This window comes from Neofelis nebulosa, chromosome 1 (assembly GCF_028018385.1).
Source record: "Neofelis nebulosa isolate mNeoNeb1 chromosome 1, mNeoNeb1.pri, whole genome shotgun sequence".
NCBI classification, from domain to species: domain Eukaryota; kingdom Metazoa; phylum Chordata; class Mammalia; order Carnivora; family Felidae; genus Neofelis; species Neofelis nebulosa.
This window is the reverse complement of record NC_080782.1, coordinates 95,525,653-95,543,663: the sequence shown is the minus strand read 5'-3', so window position 1 is coordinate 95,543,663 and position 18,011 is coordinate 95,525,653. Positions and strand designations below refer to the sequence as shown.

Below are 18,011 nucleotides of genomic sequence, written 5' to 3'. Positions count from 1 at the left end.
ACTCATTTTTCTATAATTATGGTATTCTATTGTATGCATCTACCACAGTTTATCCATTTTCCTTGATTGGTATTTAACATGATTCAAATTTGTTGCAAATGCAAACAATACTGATACTTGTCTTACATGTGTTTTCTGGTGCGTATGAACGAGTTTTCTGAATTGAGGCTATCATTTAGGAGTGGGACTGTGGAGTGTAAGGAATGTGCATCTTTCTTGTTCTTCAAGGGGGCTGGAGCAGTTTAGAATCCTGCTGGCCGTGGGTAAAAGTTTGTACTTGTGCTTTAAAATTAAAGTAGACATACCCATTTGATGATGTTTCTATATAGTCTCCAGAATTGCTCATAAGGAAATTTTCATTTTTATTTACTGACCTTTACGTGGAGTGCCATCTGATAAGTCATTTTTTGTTCATGCTAGGAAATTGTTTTCCCTCCATGTGCATGCTGTGCCTGTTTACAAAAAGACTTGAAGCGATTTATTGGCCTTCTCTGACAAACTGCCAGGCCTCCTGTCATCAGCCAATGGCTGCTTCCTCTTTAATTCCTTTTTGTCTTGCCTGCCAAGAAAGCAAGAGCTAAATTCAAGGCTCAGGTGCAGAAACAAATTTGGTTTAATTTTCCCCCTTCTCTTCTTGCATGGGAGTATTTCTCTAACATGGTTCTTATAACAGCTGCATGAGAACCATAGAGATGCTTGTTTATGATTAATGTTTAAAACTTTCTAAGACCTGTATCAGAGACCTATTAAATTGGAATTGCAAGGATGAGACCGCAAAATTAGCATTTTCAGAGCTCATGCACAAATATGCTGTCTCAAATGTGAGGACCTACTGTATGGCTTAAAATCTTAGTTTCATATTCATTGTAATTCTTCCACCATAAATATGTTGTTATTGTAAATCACTTCAAATTTTTTTTGTACTCAATGTAAGAAATATTGGAAGTCTAGCAGAGTGAGACATATGCATAAAATTTGTCTCCAAATTTTATCTTTAAATTGGTTATTTTCATATTAATGATTGAACATTTACAGCACTGGGTTTAAATTCATTAATTGCATAAATACTCATCGAATGCCTACTATGTGCTGTGCACTGTGCCATGAGAAGAATAAATAAATTTTTGAAAAGCTGCAAACAGACAGGATGCTTTAGGAATATTTTTTCTGAATGTTGTAATCTTGTATAATCCTTACCCTAAGAACATTACTTTTAAAAGTCAAATTATGGGCTCTTTCCATAATTTGGCTATTGTTGTAAGTGCTGCTATAAACATTGGGGTACAAGTGCCCCTATGCATCAGCACTCCTGTATCCCTTGGGTAAATTCCTAGCAGTGCTGTTGCTGGGTCATAGGGTAGGTCTATTTTTAATTTTTTGAGGAACCTCTCCACACTGTTTTCCAGAGAGGCTGCACCAATTTGCATTCCCACCAACAGTGCAAGTGGGTTCCTGTTTCTCCACATCCTCTCCAGCATTTATGTCTCCTGATTTGTTCATCAACTGATGAATGGATAAAGAAATTGTGGTTCATATACACAATGGAATACCACGTGGCAATGAGAAAGAATGAAATATAGCCTTTTGTAACAATAGGGATGGAACTGGAGAGTGTTATGCTAAGTGAAATAAGTCATACAGAGAAAGACAGATACTGTATGTTTTCACTCTTATGTATATCCTGAGAAACTTAACAGAAGACCATGGGGGAGGGGAAGGAAAAAAAAAAGTTAGGGAGGGAGGCAAACCATAAGAGACTCTTAAAAACTGAGAATAAACTGAGGATTGATGGGGAGTGGGAGGGAGGGGAGGGTGGGTGATGGGCATTGAGGAGGGCACCTGTTGGGATGAGCACAGGGTTTTGTATGGAACCAATTTGACAATAAATTTCATATTTAAAAAAAAAAGGTGGAATTTTAGCAAACATATACACTTGGCTCTAATTAGTATTTATGTATTAGTGTTTGTATATATATTTATCAGTGAAATATTTTAGACACTTATTTCTAAGGATCATTAACATCTTTGAGTGCATCCCTGGAATAAGATCTCTTGTTTGTTATCCTGATAAATGTAGGCTTAAACCTTATTCACCTTTTTAGACTCAGTAATTAAGTTTTAGAAAAGCAATGAATTATTAAGTCTGGCTTGAAAAAAAAAAAAGCAAAACACTTGGCTTCTCTCAGCATAATTTATTGCCATTTATGTCACTTAAATTAAATGTTGGTAGAAAGGGATATTTACATTAAGTGGTCCTTGGTTAATAAGTTGCATGCCATGCTACCCATGTAAACCCTCTTATGGCCCCTCAGTTCAGGAATGCTGTGTACTCACCAGTGTGTTTATTTTGAGAGAGAATTAGAGTGTAATAGGCGTTTGAATGCTTAACTTATTTCAGGTATTTGCATTTGTGAGGATGATAACTGATTTGTTTGTCCAGTCGAGTTTAAGTCCACGAATATTGATTGAGCACCTACTGTGGAGTACTTGCACTCTATTAAATATGTATATAATGTATATTTATGTATATTTAATAGATATTTAACATGTATATATATCCTAATGTGTGTGTGTGTCTGTCTGTCCTCCTTAAACAGAAAGAAAACCCCTTGAATCAGTGCATGTCTTCTAGTTGCTAGTAAATACTAGCATTAAAAATCACACGATAAATGATAACAGCCTAAATGAGTAGGCTGTTATGAATTCTATTGGCATCAAAAGTGTTGCCTGTGAGTATCTCTGTGGTTTATTTAGTTCCCGCAGCTGTGTTTGGCAAACAGGAGATGCCTCACTTCATCTTTTTGCTAGGAAGTGGTTGTATGAATTTAATACTTCAGAGTCACCTGAGGATTTGGTTGGTTTGAAATCCATATCCCAGGCAGTTCTCCTAAAGGCAGATCTCCTGGAGATAGTGCTGTAATTAATTGGTATGATGAGGGGGCTCTTAGACAGAGTCTGTCCATACTTAAGAACCTCTGCAAGTGACTCTAAAACATATCCAGATTTAGGAGCCATTGTTCAGTTTACAGAAGGGACAACAGAATCTGAGAGATGGTGATTTGCCTGAGTTCTTAATGTGTATTTAATTATAAGGGGGCATCCTTTGGTTGTGTCAGGTTCCCCTTTATTAATGTTATTAATTAATCTGATTAATCTTACCATGATGACTGATGAATCTTACCTTTCTTTTTATGGCCTTAATCATTTGTGGCTTTCACAGATATGGTTACAGTTGGGAAATAAGATTTTCTCTGTTAATTATTTTGCTCTGAAATTCTTGGGACTTTCCCAAGACTTGAAGATGTGTTAGAGAGTAATTTGTCCAGTCAGCACTTCCTGGGGTCTCTTTGATAGGAAAATGCCTGTGCCCTTCCTAAGTGGCCTGCATGTGTTTGTAGATGTTTTCAGTGAACGTGGTTTCCTGAGAACCAACACAAGTTTGGCATTTTCCTGGATTGCCATCTCGATTCTCAGCAATGTTTCCATTGAAATCGAAAGATTGCTGCAGTGTTCTGTGTTTGGCTATATTTGCAGTTCAGTGTTACAACTTGTATAAATTAATTTTAAATACTATAATGTGAACTGATTGCAACTGTTAGTAGAAACAATTATATTAAATTTTCTTCTTTTATAATAATTTCATTGTTGCTAATAAAGTGATTGCTAAAAGAAAGCTGGTTTTTTAACCTGATAATTACCATCTTTTTGCCTTGTCTCAACATAATGATACAGTAAAGTATTTATCATTATCATTTGTGATTTTTAAAAATAAAATTTGTTTTCTAATTGCACTGTAAAGCTTGTTTGTTGTGCAAAATATAAATATAGAAAAGCTCAAAAATTAGAAATTTAAATCACCTGTAATTCTATTGCGTCGAAATCATTGTTGTTTAGGTATATGGCTTTCCAGACTCTTAAAATGAATCCATGTAGTGATAAAGCATTTGTGATTTCATTCCATTTCTGGGTTAATGTTTATGTTTAAATGTAACACAGATCTGCTTCTTCATATTTTTATGACTTTTAAGAACTACGCAATATCTACACATCTTGTAATAATTGGTATCTTTTTGTAGCTTTTTCCTTGGACTGTATTTTTTTATTTCTACTTCTTATACTGCCCTTCTCAAAAGTTAGAATACTTTGTTATTTAGGAGATTATTTCCCTTTTATAAATTTGCAAAATATGGAAAAAATAAAAGCTTAGACATGTAGACAGTACAGAATTCTGTTAACTCTTTAGCAAAGTGAAGTAAAGAGGAACATCTTCAATTTCAAAAAGAAGGCAAAATAAGCTAACGTAAAAGTCCTCCTCTGTAGAGCACTTAGAAGACAAGTAAGGTATTCCCCTTACATGAGGAAGCTGGAATAGGCAAACTCATAGGGACAAAAGGTAGAATAGAGATTACCACGGGCCTCATGGGAAGGAGAGCATAGGGAGTTTGTTTTTTAATGAGTATAGAATTTCTGTTTTGGGGTATTGAAAAGGATCTGGTAATGGATAGTGGTGATGGCTGCACAACATTCGAATGTGCTTAATGCCACTGACTTGTATACCTGAAAAATGTCAACTGGTTGTGTGTGTGTGTGTGTGTGTGTGTGTGTGTGTGTGCGCGCGCGCATGCATATAACCACAATCTTGGAAGCACTCAAATGTGTCAAAAAGTCCTAATACAATATAGTAATTGTTGCCTCTATGTAATAATTTTGATATTTAAGCTCTAGTACTGATCATTCAATATGAAAAATTCTTTTTCTTTGTTTATTGCAGTACTTCTCCCTTATGCTAGCATTTTCCTTGTGTAAGACCCAGAAATTGTGATTTGAGGGGACAGAGGTCCAGCCCATTAGCTACCATTGAAAAACATCTAGAATGTTATCTCAAAATATCAAGATCTCATAAAAACAAACTCTTGCTCAAATTTTCATGTAAGTGTTCTTTATTTTAGAAACTGATTCAAAAAAGTATTAATTTCTTTTCTCCATTAATGCTTTATTAAGCTTTGTTGACCTATATAAGGGTAATAGGCGAGGAGGGAGTAGGGGATTAGAAAGATTAGTCAGCAGCCACTCCTAAAAATATCAGAGTGATTTTTTTTTTCTTAATCACATAACTGTAACCTGTGTACTTGGAGCAAAATAACTCTAAGATGAAGTCTAAAGAATGTGTTTTCCATTTTTTACTACTTTGAATATATAGACAGAATTATACTAATTGCATGTTCTAGAATTCCTTAAATCTCTAACATATTTTAACATTTGGAGAATTTCAGAATCATTATCCAGTATTATGTTTTGTGAAATGCTTGTTGAATTAATAAAACATTATAAAAACTTCTTTAATTTATACTATCTTCAAAAGTGTATTTTTGGTAATTTACTGGTATATATACAATATAGCAGGATAATAAGAGATAGAATGGTATCTAAAGACACTGGAACCAAGAGAAAATGAGTATAGAAACATAATATAAAGTGCGAGTTGTTATTTGTTATTATAAGGTGTTATTCAGTTATTAGTAATCACGATGAAAAGGAAAATGTGTTTAGTTATAAAATTCTGTGTCCATAAGAATTATATAAAGTCATTATACTGCTGAAATTTATTGGAAAAATAAATGGTATTTCTTAAGGGAAGTTAGCAGAAAATATTTTTATCAGTAAACCTTCCCCATAGTTTTAAACGTACACTTTGCGTGGTAGCCTCAGTTACTGGTTAACAAGCTAGCATTTCTTCAGTGTCTGCTGGGCAGCATTGTTACTTGATCATCATGTGCTGAGGAAAAATAGAATTGTAATAGACAATTTGTTGCCTCCTAAGGCAGTGACTTTCAAACTGTTGTACAGGGTGTTTAGAGTCCCCCAGAGCCCCCTCTGGATGAGGAAAGATGGCCTAATAGTGCTGTGTCTTGACCAAATCAGCACTCCTTTTATCTAATCTGTAGTGAGTTTCTTTGTGAAATTTAATTTGAGCTAGGGATTTAATGGATAAAAAGATATTTGAAAATCACTGGCCTAACAGTAGAGTTAGGACTGTTGCATAATAAAAATACATCTAAGAGCCCCTGAAATCTGGTCTCCTCTCCTTAAGGACAGAAATACCATGAGGCACGCTGGGTAATTCAGCTCCAAGCCAGAAACCTGAAGGCCTGTGTATTTTTTTCTTCTCTGTCACAAATTCACTATGTCACCTTGGGAAAGTCACTTGATATCCGAAGTGTTTTCCCTCATGTGTTAAATGGCGGTGTAAAATGATTACTACCAATTTGGCCAGCAGCACGACTTTTTTGACTCTTGGCTTGCTGATAGGAAATGCTTTGCTATCATACAGGCTATTCCTCTTCTGTCAAAGTGGAAGGGACCATTGGAAAAAGAAGTGGCCCAGTTCTCTGTAGGGAATGTGAACATAAGAAAAAAACATTAGTGGAAAGGAGAGTAAATCTGTCTGTACCAATCTTATTTTGGTGTGTACAGCCCTTCTAGTCAGACTGGTCCCATAGGACAGATTCAGTGAGAGCAAAGGCTTTGGATAAAAGGTGACTGAGAGGTTATCTGGGCCCTGATGCTAAGGTCAATAGAGAACAATTTGTGGTCATCAGTGATAAAATCTGAGAGGGTCAGGATGGAGAATGGGTGATCTGTTAGTTTTGTCAGTTAGAAAGGCCTTGAAGACCTTAGCAAGGGTAAAGGGTAGTTTGGATAAGCACAAAGTAAATAACATTTTAAAAAATTAATCTTCACCAGCATGGCTTGACTTTACCACTAAAAATTTAGCATAGCTTAAGCATTTGTACATCATATAGGTTATAATGAACAGTAAAATTTGGACTTACTCTTGTATTTATTAATTTTCAAATATTTTATTTGGGGGGGAGGGGCAGATAGAGAGTGGGACAGAGGATCCAAAGTGGGCTCTGTGCTGACAGCAATAAGCTCGACGTGGGGCTCAAACTCACGAATTTTGAGATCATGACATGAGCTGAAGTCAGATGCTCAGCTGACTGAGCCACCCAGGTGCCCCTGGAGTTACTGTTTTAAATGCAGTGTTTTAAAATTGAGTGGAAAATACAAGTGAATACTATCAAGATTGTGTGCTAATTTTTAATTACTGGGTACCATATAATTGTAATAAACATTCCATGAAAATATTAGAAGTTAATTTTTTATGTCCTTTAAACACTTATGCTCCTTAGAAGTTGTACATTGTGATGTTAGAATAAACTCTGTGACAATGTGCAAAGATAACCCTAATTTATACTGAAGCACAAAGGAAAACAGATGTTTAAATCCTTTCACTCCTTGAGACTTCTCCCACAAATGGTTAGTCAGCACTTCTCTTTTTTGACTTGAAGTTTAGACATTCACATAATTTGTTTACTCTTGAGTCATTTTGGCTGGGTAAGTTGTGTTACAAGCCTCGGAACAAATAATTTCAGCAGTTGAACATGACTGAGTCAGTTCATGTACAGGATGTATTGAAGATCCTGGTCCAAGACACTATGCTTAGCATTTGAGGGGAATGCAAAAGTAAGTGTAGCTTGTAGAAAACAAGGCCGTCAGTTTGTAGAAAAGAGAAGAGGGAAGATTATTCCAGGCTAAGGAAATAATGAGGGAAAACATTGAGGGATAAAGGTGTGTCGTATCAACTTTCTGAATATATACTAAGCACCACTGAATTATAAATACATTTTAAAGGGTGAGTTTTGTGATGTGTGAATTAAATGTTGATAGAGTTGTTCTGCTTTAAAAGGTATGTGGCATATATCAGGGAGCAAGTATGAATTAAGGTGACAACATGGGGTCTAGGGACAGAAGGAGATGAGATTGGAGAGAGGTGACAGGTTTGGGGCCAGAGTACTCAGAGGCCTTGGAAACCATGCTAGGAATTTAGGGTTTTATTTTCCAGACGTTAGGAAACCATTGTAAGTTTGTTTTCTTAAAAATTTATAAATATTAACTTATTTATTTCTCCTAACCATCATAAGAAGTAGGAAAGCAGGCACTATTGTTGTTACTGTTTACAGATAGGGGAACCGAAGTGTCCTAGCTGGGATTTGTATACTTAGCTATTATCGTCCTGCCGCCTCTTGGATAGTACTGACTCAGTTGGTATGTATGTGAAGCCGTTGTCAGCAATTTACTCAGCAATTAGTAATAAGATTTTTTTTAAAGTACATACGAGCTTTTACAGTCATTCATGTTAACATGAACTCTTAACTAACATTGCATAAAAAGCTCTTGTCCAATTTGAGACACCTTGTTTTTCTTATACATTTCCAAAAATTCTTTTACTGTGGTAAGAACAGTTTGGGGCACCTGGGTGGCTCAGTCAGTTGGCCATATGGCTTCAGCTCAGGTCATGATCTTGCAGTCCAGTCCATGGGTTCAAGCCCCACGTCAGGCAGAGCCTGGAGCCTGCTTTTAGATTCTATGTCTTCCTCCCTCTCTCTCTCTCCCTCTCTCTCTCTCTCTCTCTCTCTCTCTCTCTGCCCCTCCCCCACTTATGCTCTGTCCTCTCTCAAAAATAAATAAACGATAAAAAAATTTTAGGAAAAATAAAAGAAGAGGGTGGGCCCTTAGAGGTTTACTATTCCAACTTACCCGTTTTATGGATGAGGAAGCTAGGACCACACAGAAAAGGTACCTAACTTGGCTAAGATGACACAGTACTTAATGACCAAGCCAGGACAAGAGTGCTGGTCTCTTCACTCAAGGTATTACTCTTCTACCCTATTTAGCTACCTTACATAATTTATAAATTGCATGACTTTTTAAAAGTTTTCACTCCATCTTATAGACTAGAACTTCCTTTTTCAGTATGACAGTTAATTTTTTAATGCCAAGAAACAGATATATAGAAAGTTCAAGTTCAAGGCCTAAGGCCTAAAATAAGAATTCACATATCTCTAGTGACTAAAACTCAGCCTTTCAGAACATCTCCGTTGTGTAAAATGTGATTTGCTTCTTTAAATGTAAATTTAAGTGACCTTATGTATATACATATATCTATATTTATTGACTCTGTATTTTATTTTGAACTGATTCCTAAAGGCACCTCAGTGATAGTAATGAAATGAACACTTACACAGCCATGTTAGGCCAGTATTTCCTACATGTCTTAATCCACTGGAATTGGGAAAGAAGACTTTATTCAATAATCTTTTATTCTCTAGTTTTGTATCAGATGTTTTGCTAGGTGCTTAGAAGAAGAGAAAGGGTCACTAACTGACCAGTAATCCCCCACCCTGAGACAATAACTCTAAACATGTAATAACTTTCTATATTTTATTCTGCACAGGCAGTTTTTAATAAAAATGACCTAATATAACATTATTTTTAAGTTTACTTATTTATTTTGAGAGAAAGAGAGAGAGTGAGCAAGCATGCATGTGTGCAAGCAGAGAGATAGAATCCCAAGCAGGCTCTGCACTGTCGGCATGGAGCCCAATGCAGGGTTCGATCCTACAACCCTGAGATCATGACCTGAGCTGAAATCAAGAGTTGAACGCTTACCCAACGAAGCCACCCAGGTGCCCCATAGTATAACATTTTTTAAAAAGTATAATTACGGGGGCACCTGGGTGGCTCAGTTGGTTGAGTGTCCAACTTCAGCTAAGGTTATGATCTCATTGTGAATTCGAGCCCCATATAGGGCTTGCTGCTGTCAGCACTCATTCTGACCCTCCCCCACCCTCACTCTCTCTTTCTCTCTTTCTCAGAAATAAGTAAATACACGTGTGTGTGTGTGTGTGTGTGTGTGTGTGTGTGTGTGTGTGTATGTATGTAATTGTAGAAGCAATGCCTGTTATGGTAGAAAACAAACAGTACAGAGGGCACACAATTGAAAACTAAAAGGCTCTCCCCCTACTCCCCATCATCTCTGGCACAGAACCCTAGCCCTGTGCAGTAGGCAGTCACTCTGAGGGTTCCTTATTTTGTTCTGCTGGTAGTTAACATTACAATGTCTGTAAAATATTCTTCCCTCTAATTTTAGGTTTATTTACTTTAGACAATATCTGTTGAACTTCTGGCAACAAATACAAAGAAATCATTTATCAATCCAAGACCCTTCCAGTTGTTAAAACTGTTCTTACTTTTACCTTTCCAAAAGGTCCCAACATCTGCCCTGCTGTAATTATCTTGTTCTCTTTCATAGGCTAGTTTACAAATAGAAGGACCCAATAATCAACATTTGTATTATTAGGATTCATGTATATGTTACATCCACATTGACTGGAGAGCTTAAGAAGTATGTAATCCTTAAGGCGTTAGACTATCATAGGGGCTCCTCTTAAGCATCCCTCCTTTAAAGTTCTCATTTCTTCCCAGCTTTTTTCACTTCTGTTATTCCCTATAGTTCATGTTTTTCTCTTGAATGCTATTTTCTCTTCAGAGCAGTTTTGAGCATGAGGACTCTCTCTTTGAGCAGTTTTTTCATGAGGACTCATGGTGGCTACTTTTCTGAGTTCTTCAGAGTCTAAGATAAGCTTTATTTTGTCTTCATATCTGTTTTGGAAGTTTAAATGAATATAAACTTTCAGATTTTAAATGTAAAGGAATTGTTCCCTTCTAGTTTGGCATTCATTGTAGGTAAGGAGTTTGATAGCATCTTATTTTCATCCCTTTGTTAGTAATGTTTTTCTTCTCTTCTCTTCTCTTCTCTTCTCTTCTCTTCTCTTCTCTTCTCTTCTCTTCTCTCTCTCTCTCTCTCTCTCTCTCTCTCTCTCTCTCTCTGTCTCTCTGAAGTGTTCAGGATTTTTAATTTATTTTTATTGGTTTTTTTAAATGTTTACTTATTTATTTTTGAGAGAGAGCACAAGCAGGAGAGGGGCAGAAAGAGAGGAAGACACAGAATCTGAAGCAGGCTGCAGGCTCTCAGCTGTCAGTGCAGAGTATGATGCAGGGCTTAAACCCACAAACTGTGAGATCATGACCTGAGCCAAAGTCCGATGCTTAACCGACTGAGCCACCCAGGTACCCCTGAAGTGTTCGGGATTTTTAAAAAATTCCTGTCGTTTCTTAAATTTTACCAGTGTGTTTCTAGGTTTAAGTCTTTTATTAATCTTATTCAGCATTTTGTGGAAACTTTCCACTTGAAGATGCATGCCTTATTTCAGTTTAGCAGTAATTTCTTCTATGATATTACTACTTTAGTTGTGTCTGCCTTCTGTACTTCCTATTGGGTGGACTTTAAGCCCTTAGGAACTGGCCTCCATGTTAAAATTATTTGTGTGTATTTTTCATTCCTTGATCTATTCACTGTGCTGAGATATTTCTTTGAATTTATCTTTCAGATTAAAATCTTCGTCCTCCACGGTATCTAATTTTAATCCCGCCTATACAGTGAATTTTTTCAGTTGATCATATTTTTAATTTACAAGATTTTTTTGTTCTCCAGCTGTTCCTTTTTTGGTGGGCTGTTTTATTTTAAGGCTGCGGTTTCTTAATCTTTCTGAGGCTACCAAATAGAGGTTTTGTTTGTTTTAATTCTGTTCTTTGAATTGTATTTTTATTCATTTCCTTTGTGGTAGTTGTTTTGTTGGTTGTTCTCAGCCCTCGTCTTTCCTACCATTCGTTTTCTTCAACTGTCCTCAAATTTTTCTTTAATTTTGGATGCTGTCCATCTCTCTGAACGGAACACTGCTTCAGGTGCTGTAAACACTGACGTGGCTCAGCAGTTGGGTAGGTCTCTTTGCCTAGCAGATCCCTCCACGGAATCTAAACACTTTCTGGTGACCTAGTGTTTTCACATATGTTGTGACCATTTTTCAGTGTCTAGTTTCTAAGTGTACCAGTTCTGCTGGTTGCATAGCTTTCCACCCAAGTATTATTGCTCTTTCTCTTTTCCTTAGGCATTTGCTTTTTCCAGTTTTTCACTAGATAACATTAAGAAACATATTTGTACACACATTTTTCATACCTCTGTGATCATTTCCACAGCATTAATTCCTAGAGTGAAATTTATGGGTCATGAAAAACTTCTGACAGACGTTGCTAAATTGTGTTTTGGGAGATTGTAACAACTATCAGTCTCACATAAGAATATCCTTTTCCCTACACTCTTGACAGTGGTAGATGTTATCATTCTTGTTACTCTCTTTGCTAATTGTATATGTAAGACAGCATTTTATTCCTGTTTGAATTTGCATAATATGTGAGTATTTTCATTAGTTGTTGTATGTGTGAATTGACTCTTATCCTTTGCCTATCTCTCTGTTGGAATGTTTACCATTTTGTTTAGCTTTATGAAAGTCATTTTTTTAGGAATATTAACCCTTTGTTATATGTGTTGCAAATATGTTTGTCAGTTTGTGGTGTTTGCTGTACACGTTTTGGTGCTAAGTTTATAACGCCACCTACCTACCTATCCAGAGATTAAATTTCACCTGTATCTGTTGGTATGGTTTCTTTTTTTTTACATTAAACTTTTAAATTCATGTAAATTTATTTTGGAATATGGTTTGAGTAGTGGCATACCTGTTGTTGTTTTTTTTTTTCCTGAAACAACCAGTTAGCTAGCATGTTTTTTATTGACTGATCATTCATTCTTTCCTCCCTTCCTGATTTGAAATCTCTTCCTTATCATATACTAAATGTTTTATGTGTGTATGTGTGTATCTGCCTAAAAATATCTTCCCAAGAGCACCCTATGGTTCATGAAATTTCTAACCAGACCACTCTGTTACCATACTGTTTCTAGAAAGCACTGAAACGTAATACTTAAACTATTACATTACATTTTTTTAATGTTTATTTATTTATTGTTGAGGGAGAAAGGACAGAAGCAGGGGAGGGGCAGAGAGAGAAAAGGAGACACAGAATCTGAAGTGGGCTCCAGGCTCTGAGCTGTCAGCATAGAGCCTGCTGTGGGGCTTGAACTCACAAACCATGAGATCATGAACGAACCTGAAATCAGACGATTAACTGACTCAGCCACCCAGGCACCTCATAAACTATTATATTAAAATCTTATTCAGTGCTTGCCTGTTATTCTAATTCTTGAGAACCGAAGACCTTCCCCCCAATATTTGCCTTATCAGAGCATTTTGTTATCAGTTAAAGATTTATTCTTTTTGTCAGCTTGCAACCTGTCAGGAACAAAAGCAACCATGTTAAATGAGGGTTAAACATGATTCTGAAGAATTCAGAGTGGTTTCAGAGATAGGAAACTTTAATCTTGCTTTTTGGTGGGGAGAAATACCAATAAACATTGACAATTGAGATAAATAACAGTATTTGAACTTTGAGGAAATAGCCAAAATGCTCATAAGTTAGCAACATTTCAGAAATTATGTTTTATAGTTACTGATTTTAAAATGGATAAAATTAAAACAATTTCAGTAAAACTAAATGCCACTAATTTCTAAATTCCACTGATTCCTGGAGCAGTTCTCCTAAGGCTCTACATATCTGTGGGGAAAACATTATACTTCATTCTCCCTGCCCAGAACAAGACTCAAGCCCAGAGATGGGTAAGGCTGGATTTCACCATGAATTTCCCCAGCAAGAAAAGGTACCATTATGCTGCTGTATGTAGGTGACATGTGAACTGCTGTAGCAAAACTACATTGATGAAGGTGTTTTGCTGAGAAAATAGTTACCAGAATTCACAAAGCTGGTTAGCGGGTCAAACACCTGAAATCTAGGTTTTGCTATTAACTGTATGACCTGGAGTGGCTATTGCTTAATGATTCTCCCCCCTTCCCCCACCTTTTTTAAAGAATCCTTTTGGACTAAATAGACATTTTCCCAAATGTGTTCTATAGACCATTGTTGCCACAGTTGCCTTGGGAGTGGTGGGTGTCCACAGTTAAGAGAGTTAGACAAATGCTAAATAGTAGATACTTTTCTAGAAACTGCACAATGTGTGGTAGAATATTAAAGGATCACACAAGTCTTACAGGAAAGAAACTCTTACATCTTTTGCACCCATTTCATGACATCCCTAAGAACTATGTTCCATGAAGTCTACTTTAGGAACCTGTATTAGGTGTCAGAGGTTACTAAACATTTGTGATTCTAATAAAAAGTTTTAGCTTGTATAGATAAATTATTTCAACATGGTACTTCAATTTGTAGTACCAAATCTTCTTGAGATACTAGGAAAAAGTCTTTAATTCTAGTACTCATAGATATTTAAACACAGCAACACGGAGAAGCATTATTTTCCCTTGTGAGTACCAAAATTCTGGTTTGGAGTGACTGCTCAGAAGGTAGGGTCATAGGTTTCCCTATTTTGGGGGACCTCTGTCCAGTACCTCAGACTCTATCCACAGTGCTTCTAAAAGGTGCAGTTTAATGTTAGGCACACAGTGTTTCTAGAAGGTACCATTTGATGTTAGGCACTCTTTTATATCCAACACATGTTTTCTTTTGTTTAGTATGATTTCAGTTATTATTGGCTCAAAGTATATAGACCCTTAGGGATCATTTATGTTTATTGTTCACAAAGTAATACTTGGCTTCCTAAAAATGAAATTCAGAGGAAAAATCAAGGTGTTTTTATTTTATTTGTAGGATGGGTGCTGCAGATAATATATATAAAGGGCAGAGTACCTTTATGGAAGAACTGACTGACACAGCAGAAATAATAAGACAGGCCACATCCCAGTCCTTGGTTATCTTGGATGAATTGGGAAGAGGAACAAGCACCCATGATGGAATCGCCATCGCTTATGCTACACTGGAGCATTTTATTAAAGATGTGAGTATCTTGTACACCTTTTTGTATGTGAATGGTACATAGTATCCAAATTGTTTTTCTGACCTCAGCTTCTAAATATTCAAAGTTATCTTTAATTATTATAATTGACTCTATACCTGTAATTCACCATTAAATCACTATACATTGAATTTAGATAGATTAGCACTGCATAATGTCTGTAATTCTTTGATGTGTCTTCTTTTGCTGAAGCAAAATAAATCTGGTCAGTAGGATAATGGTCTCCTTGGCAATACTTCCACCCAGAACTGTTTCTTATTATCCTTGGCGAACTAAATCAAGAGCAGAGACTCTGCCTGTCCCCCATCCACCTGCAACCCAATCCTTGAAGAAGACAAAAAGGAGATAGAGACATTTTTACCTGTGAAGTAAATTTTTCAGCAATATCCTACAGGATCTTGAGAGAAGGCCTTTGATCTCTTATCTTTGTATCTTTCTGCTTCACTCCTTCAGTCCATGTCTGTGTTTTCCATAGTGCAGTTCTGAGCATCTCAGTGTGAAATTTTGTTTGTGTTGAATTCTCTATCCCTGTCATCTCCCTCAAACCCTCCCCCCACTTTTTTAAGTTTATTTATTTATTTTGAGAGAGAGAGAGAGAGCAGGGGAGGAGGAGAGAAAGAGGGGAAGAGAGACCAAAGCAGGCTCTGAGCTGTGCAGAGCCCAACATAGGACTCAAACTCATGAACCGGGAGATCATGACCTGAGCCGAGATGGATGCTTAACCGACTGAGCCAGCCAGGCACCCCTTCCCTTTATCATTGCTCTCTCTTTCTCTCTCTGTTTGTTTTGGTCTCTCCCTATCTGTCTTCTTTTGACACCTGCCCTGTACCTAGTCTGTTCTAAGATTTTTCTATCTCTGTTTTGTTCTCCACTTTTTAAACACTTTTGTGTCTTTCCTCCATCTTCATCTTTTCCTCTCTTCCTTACATGACCAATACAAGCATATTTTTTATTCCTATTTCTTTGCAAAACATATAATGCAAAAATAAACCCCCCTTTTCTTTAAACTTCTGTGGTCCTCAGTTTTTTGTTTGAACATTCAGTTGGATTACATAATTAATGATGGCATGTTTTCCACTTTAAAATAAGTACTTTTAACTTTTCTTTACAAAAATTCTTTATTTGCAAAAAGAGCTCAAGAACGTTTCTTTAATCATTTTAGAAACTGCATATCACACAGTAAAGTCCTATCATTGTCTCCAAAACACATTTTATTTATTTATTTCTGAAACATTAAAAGAAATTTTTTTTCTTAATGTTTATTTATTTATTTTTGAGAGAGGGCATAAGCAGGGAAGAAGCAGAGAGAGGGAGGGAGACATGGAATCTGAAGCAGGCTACAGGCTCTGGGCTGTCAGCACAGACCCCAATGCGGGGCTTGAACCCACAAAGTGTGAGATCGTGACCTGAGCTGAAGTCAGTCGCTCAACCGACTGAGCCACCCAGGCGCCCCTTATTTTGAAACATATTTTAAACCTTCATTTAAGAGCCTTTAGGAATGAATTATGACAGAGTGGATTTGCCACCTCTGAGTTTCATTGTTCCTGCTGTATGGCTGCATATCAGTTAGTAGGACTATATAACAAATTACCCCAAGACTAAATGCCCTAAAAACAATAATAATCATCTGTTATTTCTCATGATGTCTGGAAGTAAGGAATTTGAGAGTAGGTTAGCTGGGGGGTTATGGCCCAGGGTCTCTCCTGAGGTTGCAGTCAAGTTGTCAGGCAAGGCTGGCATCATCTGAAGGCCTGACTAATGATGGAGGACCTTCTTCCATTGTGGCTCACTCGTTGCTGGCAAACTGGTGCTGGCGGTTCACAAGCGTGAACATTGGGAGGTGAAGAACTTGGTGGCTGTTTTAGGGGCTAACTACCAAAAGCAGTTTGGCAATATCTTAAAGATCCGTTTAAGAACCCTTGGGAACAAATTATGACAGAATTAAATTTGTCACGTCTCTTCTCATTGCTTTTATAGCAATTATTTGACATCTTAAATATTAATGAAGAAAGTGTTATTTTTAGATAAAATTTATGTTAGAGGTAAGTCATTGAAGAGGATTCTTCTGGAGCAAGAATCTCTATGCTTTTTATGGATGAAAATCCTTATTTTCATAGTATCTTTTGATTGCCGACAGTGGGAACAGAGATCAGAGAGGAGGAATTAAGAAGCTGTGTGTTTCGGCTGCAAGCTGAAAACGGCCTTGAGGAGAGCTGTGTTGTGACCCAAACCCTTAAGTCTTCTGGTTAGAAATGCCTATCAGCTCAGGGAATGGACATCCTTGAGACAGCTGGTCTGAAGACCCTTCAGGGCAGATTTTAAGAGCAGTTCATCAAAGAAATGCTGCCTTAATAGATTTTTTCGGGGGTGGGGGTTGTTTTTTTTTGTAATTGTTATAAGAGAGAAGGCACATGTTCTGACTTTTAATGAGGTGATTGGCAGATGAATCAGACCTGGAGTTCTTTGATTTAATTACCCTCTTCTGCTAATATTTAGACCAAGATTTGGTGTTAGCTTCTTTTAAGATTTAAGAACTTTGGGATTTCTAGAATACATAATATGTGTGCTTTAAAATAATGCTTATTAAAAATCCACAAATCCATATTAATACTAACAAAACAAAAGTAAACTTTAAAATGATGGGATTAGGGTGAGGAGAAGGAAAAGCTCCTCATTATAGAATACCAACTAATAAATACAGAGAGAATTTTTTTAAATCAGCATTTACGAGTCACTGCAATAATAACTCATTCAGGCAGTGATGAGCAATGGATGGTAAAACTTTTGGATGAAAGATTGTTGAGGAAAAGAATATTCACACAATCTCAAAGTACTACTCCACAAGTTATTTATTAATTACAAAGGAGAGAGGTGTTAGTATAGTGAAGAAATTTTCTGGGCACTTACTTAAACCAAATAAGCAAATTTATCATCCCCGATAATGGGTCAAATTGACATCATATGCCTCCTGATATGATGTACTGAAAAGAGTACATCACCCACATAAATATGTGTAATATTTCTGGCAGTAAGGTTTAATCTTATTAGGAGGAAACAATCAGCCAAATCCAAATTGAGAGACATTATGCAAAACAACTCCTGGATATTTCAAAAACATTAATGTCATAAAGATGAAAAAGAAAGGCTGGGAACTCTTCTAGATTGATGGAGACTATAGAGACATGACTAAGTGCATGGCATGATCCTTGATTTTTTTTTTTTTAATACAAAGAACATTTATAAAGAATATTACTGGGACAGTTAGGGAAATTTGTGGACTCATGTTAGA

General features: G+C 36.5%; 1 protein-coding gene across 1 annotated transcript in view; it reads left to right on the top strand.

Annotated features, from left to right (window-relative positions):
- Positions 1-18,011, top strand: part of MSH3 (mutS homolog 3) — a 188,144-nt gene that overhangs the window by 158,761 nt on the left and 11,372 nt on the right. Inside the window, exon 21 of the mRNA XM_058728381.1 lies at positions 14,518-14,704. Within this exon, the coding sequence (XP_058584364.1) occupies positions 14,518-14,704 (187 nt within the window). The remainder of the gene's footprint in view (positions 1-14,517; positions 14,705-18,011) is intronic.